General features: G+C 41.2%; 1 protein-coding gene across 1 annotated transcript; it reads right to left on the bottom strand.

Moving 5' to 3' along the window:
• Nucleotides 1–4,770: 4,770 nt before the first annotated feature.
• LOC145544479 (interferon omega-1-like) lies at nucleotides 4,771–5,358 on the bottom strand. The gene has a single exon (XM_081587700.1). The coding sequence runs from the start codon at nucleotides 5,356–5,358 to the stop codon at nucleotides 4,771–4,773; it is 588 nt and encodes a 195-aa protein (XP_081443826.1).
• Between the last annotated feature and the right edge of the window lie 1,400 nt (nucleotides 5,359–6,758).

Genomic DNA, 6,758 nt, shown 5'->3' with positions numbered 1-6,758 from the left:
CTCTGTCCACCCTCCTCTTCCTGGGAGGAGATTTTAGCCAGAGCAGTTTACACTGTGCCCGTTTATGCAATGATTGACAGCTGGAAATCAGAGCATTTGTGGTGTGTTTTCAGATTCAGGGTTGTTTCTGGGGAAAGGACTGATTCGGGGAAAGTTGAAAGGCATCTACAGTCTGGAAGGGCATCTACCTGATATTGAGACCCTCCAGTGGGAAGATTTGAGGACAAGACTGAGACTTAAAGGAGCCCCTCGAAACGGAAAGTGATTTCATTTAATTTAAATGGTTAATTTCTCCTTCAATGTTCAAGTAGTTGAAAAATATTTTTAAATATATAGGTAAGTCTTAAACTCATACTAAGTTTAAATATTTTCCTTAAGCCAAAATAAGACTTTAAGGTTCTGGCTTCAGTGGAAGCAAAATCATCTGTAATGTGTTCAAAATTACTAATTTTTTCATCTTAGTTCAATTGAGCAAAAGCTGTAGTTGACAAACTTATGACCCCAGTAACTACCTTAAATAATTTCAATTTTCAAAATCTTTCTTTCTTCTCATTTCTTTTAACATAGTATCTTATGTTAAGCTTTCAAATTTATACATAGTTTTCCTTGGAGAATTTTACTAGCTTTTAAAAAATGTCATTTCATGCAGATAAGTTGCTTTATAATTCATAATCAAGATATTTTTTATTTAAACATAATGTAGGCATAGTGTAATGTATATTACACTTAATATACCATTTGCTACTTAATAAGCATCTTTTATGCCAAATGCACTGATTGCTTATTGATTTGATGCCCAGTAAATATCTTAGTGTGCTTGGTACAGCTATGAGATTATTTCATTTGCTAGTAAAATTTAAAAATGTGTAGATATGCTTTGTACAATATTAGAAAAGATTTCTGCTGCTAAGTTGCTTCAGTCATGTCTGACTCTGTGCGACCCCATAGACGGCAGTCCACCAGGCTCCTCTGTCCACAGGATTCTCTAGGCAAGAATACTGGAGTGGGTTGCCATTTCCGTCTCCATAGAAAAGATTAACCTATTCTAATTTGCAGAGGTAGAATTTTTGCATTAAAAATTAGAGTTGAGCAAGGCACAGATATGACATAATCATTCTTAGGGTAGACATGAAATAATGGCGAAACCTTTGTATACACCTGTCACAGTAACAACTCTCAGAATTATGTTTAATGTGTCCCTGATGCTTTATATAATCTACTCATTTATGATAACTTTGTAAGTTGTTATATTAACATTATATAAAGCACATAACATGAGATGGTATATTGAATGGAGTACAGTATTCTCATTATCCCTATTTTATTTTCACTTGGACAATAATTGCTTTACAATGTTTTCTTGGTTTCTGCTGTACAACAATGTAAATCAACTATAAATACACATATATCCACTCCCACATTCCTATTTTAAAGCTGAGAAAACTGTAGTATGGAACAGAAAAACCAACTGGACTAAATAGTGCAGGAAGTTGAGGGAAGACTAAAGAGATGCCCAGATAGCAAATATACCGGTCATGTAAGAAGACAAGAGTAACGCCCCCCCCCACACACACACAAAAAAAACGCAGCAAGATTGTCATTTTCAAACAGTTTAACTGGTAAAACTATTTTAAGCTTATCATTATTATTATCATTATTACATTTACACTTTTATTAATGACCCTAAGGACCAGTAGTATCCTACCATTGTGCAGGATGCTAGGTAGGAATAAGAAATGAAGATGTGCTCCTGCTCTGGGGAGTCAATTCCTCACCGTTCAAGGGACTCTCGGTTAGAAGGTCCTGATGGAGGATGTGTGTGTGGGAGGGGTGTTTAAAACTAAAAAGCGAGGCCTTGATCTTTTTTTTTTTCTCTTTTAGTTCTAGCAGTTTGTTGCTACCAACCCATCTCCCTCCACCCTCATGCACACATGCTTAGTCATGTAACCCCATGGACTGCAGTCCACCAGGCTCCTCTGTCCATGGACTTTTCCAGGCAAGAATACTGAGTGGGTTGCCATTTCCTTCTCCAGGAAGGCCTTGATCTTGAAAAATACAGACTGTAGGAAATTCTTAAAATAATAAAAGTTGAAATACGGTGAATGAAATGTATAAATTGCTGGAATCTTTGTTGATCAATTTTTGTAAATGAATCCTGGCTTGTTACTGTGGGAACTTGGATATACCTCAGTAACAATATTTTCTGGGCAGCACGTTGAAATATTGATTATTAAACTCCTTCTTAGAAAATCATACTATTTGAAGATAGAGAACATACCTATTTCCAGTAATTAATCTCCTGTTCAAATCTCAGCCAAACATACGTCCATGGTGCTGAATAAAAGACATGGTGAGTGTGCATGACATGCTTCAACACGTTTCAAATGGTCAGATATCGAAGTTTTGGCTTAGCTTCTGGTTCAAGATGGTGGAGTAGAAGGACGTGCACTCATCTCCTGCAAGAGCACTGAAATCGCAACAAGCTGTTGAAAACCATCCACAGGAGGACTCTGGAGCCTACCCAAAAAAGATCCCCTATGTCCAAAGACAAAAAAGAAATTACAACGAGATAGTAAAAGGGGCTCAAGCACAATAAAAATAAATCCCATACCTGCCAGTTGGGAAACCAACAAACCGGAAAACAATACTACCAAAAAAGTTGTCTCACTGTTGTGAAGGATCTAAGACTCACATCAGTCTTCTGGGTCTGCAGATCCAGCAAAGGGACTGTGAATCCCCAGGAAATCTGACTCTGAAGGCCAGGGAGATTTGATTACAAGACTTCCACAGGACTATGGAAAAGCGACTCCATTCTCAAAGGGGACAAACAAAATCTTTCAAGCACCAAGACGCAGGGGAACTGAGCAGCAGTGACCCCACAGGAGACTGAACCCGATCTACCTGCTAAAGTTGGAGTCTCCTGTGGAGGTGGGGCAGCAGTGGCTTGCCGTGTGGACAAGGGGCACTGGCAGCAGCAATCCTGGAAGGTGCCCCTCGGCGTGAGTCCCCTTGGAGGCTTCAGAAAATCAAACATTTCACTCATTAATAATGTTTCTCATGTCTTTAGTATGAGAAGGGTAACAATTGGCTTCTGAACTCTTTGTTGGGTTTTGGTCTTTCAGGAGCAAGGCAGAGGCTCCAGGAGGTGACATTACCAGCAAGTATGGACAAGGGACTTTATGGAAAGGAGAACTAGGGTCCAACCCGGGACAGCCCAGGACTGGAGAGCAGAAATGCATTTCACAGCGCCTGCTCTTTGCTTCCTGCCTCTGCATGTGTTTGATTTTCTGCGTTGATAAGAGATCTCTATTCTTTCCCTATTATTCGTATTTGTATTACGTCAAAGCATTTTCTATTAATTCTTCTTTCTCAGAGAGTTTTTTTATGAACTCATAGGAGTGCTTTTAGAGATATGAAACCCAGAAGTTGGAATTATCTTCAGCATACAGCAAAGGAAAGTTCCCACACTGAAAGCACTATGAAACTAGCACCCAAGTTGAAAAGAAAATACCTTTGCCAGGGGCCTAGGATCTTTCTAGTGTTGCTTTCCAGTCACTGTCTCAGGGAAGCTGTCGTGTTTCCTCCCTGAGGGCAGCCACTCTGTGATTCTCACTGTGCTGATGATTTCTGCCAGGAGCACTTGATGCCTCTTGTGTGATATCGGTTCATTGAATCCAAACAGTAATTGTATGAAAACCACTCTTATTGTCCCCATATTAAAGATGAGGAAACTCGCTTGTTGTGTTTGTGATATTTTTCAGGGTCACTCTGCTGGTAAATAGCAGAGCTGGGATTCAGAGGTTTTGGAATTTCTAGAACTCTCCTTTACTTGGGCTCTCTTCCTGTAGCTTCCACTCTGACTACGCCATGCAGCGAGAAACCAGCACAGAACAGAGCTCCTGTGTTGGAGGCAGTGCAGTTACTGTGTAAGGGAGTGAACTGCTCAGGAAGGGAGTGCTGAGGAGAAGGTGGAGACAGAGTAATAGGAGTCAGGAGCAACCAGTCCACACCGTATGTCATCAGGTTTCCAGCAGGAGGTGATGTCTTCCCTCAGATATTTATATCAACCATTCTTTAATGAGTGGGTATAAATTAGTTATACCTGTGACATCAAGATTAACCATTTTCTATAATTTCATAATCTCCTTCCTACCTGTTTTCTTTTTGGCACCCTCCACAGCTTATAGGGTCTTAGTTCCTCAACCAAGGAACTAAGTTTTCCCTGGAGGGAAAGCTCAGAGTCCTAACAACTTCATCCACAGAAAATTCCCAGAATTCCACCTTTTGACAGACATTTCCTGGAAAGTGATAGAACTGTTCCACAGTATAAAATGAACAAATACTGATTTATGATAGGTATATATAGACAAAATAAGAATTTAGGTTTTCAAAATAAAAAAAACTCAAGAAGTTTACCTTGATAAGTATTTAATAAATAAAACAAATTACAATTTTAATGTAATGGAAAGGGGAATATATTCTAAAATTTTTAATGCAGTGTAAACATACACATCTTTTATATGAAAATATAAAATATTGAGAAAAAATAATACATTAAATAAAAAATAAATAACATCAGGGCAGTCATCGCTTATGGATTGATAACCCCTGCACCTGAATACTTTTATATCCACTTGCTTATTACTACTGACATGTATTGGCGTGGCTAATTCAATAAATTTGGTGGATAAAGCAGAATTCAGAGTCTTTTGAAATGACCGCAGGTGAGTGTACAAGGGTGATGTGGCGTCTTAGTCAGTGAGAGTCATGTCAAGGTGAGTTCAGGTCTCCATCCATCATTCTTAACCTTTCTTGCAAGTTGGTTGATGAAGACAAGGATCTCATGATCTCCACTCTGACGATTTCCCAGGCGCAGTCGCTGTATTCCTTCTCTTGCAGGTAGACATGGATGCCCTGGAAGTACCTCTTCACGGCCAGTGTGGGACCCGTCCTTCCCAGGGCAGAGTCTTCCTCTCCCATCACCTGCCCCAGGCAGGCGTCCAGGCCCTCCAGCTGTTGATGGAGTCCAGTGCAGAGCTGCTCCAGGAGGGTGGTGTCCCAGACAGCAGAGGAGCGCTCTGTGTCGAAGAGGTTGAAGCTCTGCTGGAGCATCTCGTGGAGGACCGCGAAGGCCTGGTCCTCCTGGAGCTGGCCGCCCTCCACCATCTCCTGGGGGAAAACGAAGTCTTTTCTGTCCTGCAGACAGAAGCGAGGCGAGAGTCTCCTCATTTGGCCCAGGAGCCTGAGGTTCTTCCTGCCAACCATCATGTGGTTCTGAGACAGGTAACAGCCCAGGGATCCTCCAGGGCCGAAGCTGAACAGCACCAGGGTCATCAGTAGAGAGAGCACAAAGGCCATGGGGAAGATGAGGCTGCTGCTGGGCTGGCTGAGACGGCGTCTGGTGTAACCTTGAGGTCGATTCTCTGATGGCATGCTTTCTAAGCTAGGCAGTTAAATAGGGAACATGGTAATTTTCATTTTCTAATTGTTTCTATACACTTTTACTTCCTTTTTTGGTTTTCTGTTATGTATTCTCCACACAGTCAAAGAAATTTTTTCTATCTAGACTATTAATGTTTCCTTTTCCTAGTAACTTCAGATGTGCCCATCCAATGGATATTTCTCAATCAAATTAGAAAGGTCTTTGTCTTAAGTGAGAATTGATGTACATTTGAAATTACACACATTATTGCTTTGTCTCTCATGCATAAATGTTGCTCTCCTCTCTTTCATGAACATATTTTTGGCTTGATCTTAGGCTCCATTTTTTCCCTCCTACTTTACATAGGAAGCCAGGCTCTGTCAGCTCTATGGTTTTCATATTTATAAGGGATTCTACTAGATCACTCTGGAAGTTAAGCTCTTTAAAACAAAGGATGGGTTTTCTTTAGTGTTTGATTTAGAGAAGAGGCTGATTATTATCAGTCCATGAACTCCTCCCACATTTCTCTTCCTTCCAGATCCCTGCCCTTCAGGGAACCATGAGGGCAGGAGTATTATAGACATCACCCTTTCTTTCCATCATTTTCTTACTGGAGACCTGTCATCCTCCACAGACTGGGGTATTGGCCCAGAATCCTGGTTCTTCTCAGGGAACATGGGTGAGGAACCTGTAATTCTAGGATAATTGTATTTCCCCAGCAGCACCTCACTCACAAGGGAAAGGTGACATGGAGCCACCCCCTGTCCTCTGGAGTGACAGAGTCCTCTTGCTCACCTGCTGGACTCTCTCCCTCCCTGAGGGCAGGCTCACCATATCCTGTGGACTCAAAAATTTCCTTTCTGTGGAGGGCTTGTTTATTTGTTGTGAAAATAAGTTGTCTTCCTAAAACCCAACCTCTCCCTTGGAGTTTCTGTGTAACGGGCCCTAGTTCTCCGTGGTGACCTCTTCTTCTCCTGACCCGTTTCCCCAGGTGTCCAAAGTGTCAGCAGTGCTCAGATGCTGAGAGCAAAAGTGTATTTGTGCAAGTTGGTGGAGGAGTTCCCAACTGCAATTATTTTACTTTTAGTAGATAAATAATATTTACTTTGCCAAGTATAGTTTTTATTACTCAACTCTTACTTAAACTGTTCAACACTTGTTCTGCTCAGAGTTTCTGAGCTGGAGGAAGGAGATTCAGTGCTAGTGTTGTCTCTCATTGGAAGCTTATGTCACAGAATCTAATGAGTTTCAGTCGTTTATTCAGGCAGTTGATTCTACTGGGCATCTCTGTTCCTCTGTTTCTGTTGCCTCTGAGACTGCAGGGCAGTGAGACACG

Source organism: Giraffa tippelskirchi, chromosome 1, assembly GCF_054371585.1.
Source record: "Giraffa tippelskirchi isolate mGirTip1 chromosome 1, T2T-mGirTip1v1.2.pri, whole genome shotgun sequence".
Taxonomy (NCBI): Eukaryota; Metazoa; Chordata; class Mammalia; order Artiodactyla; family Giraffidae; genus Giraffa; species Giraffa tippelskirchi.
The sequence above is the reverse complement of the archived record's forward strand: the minus strand, read 5'-3'. Positions and strand labels throughout refer to the sequence as shown.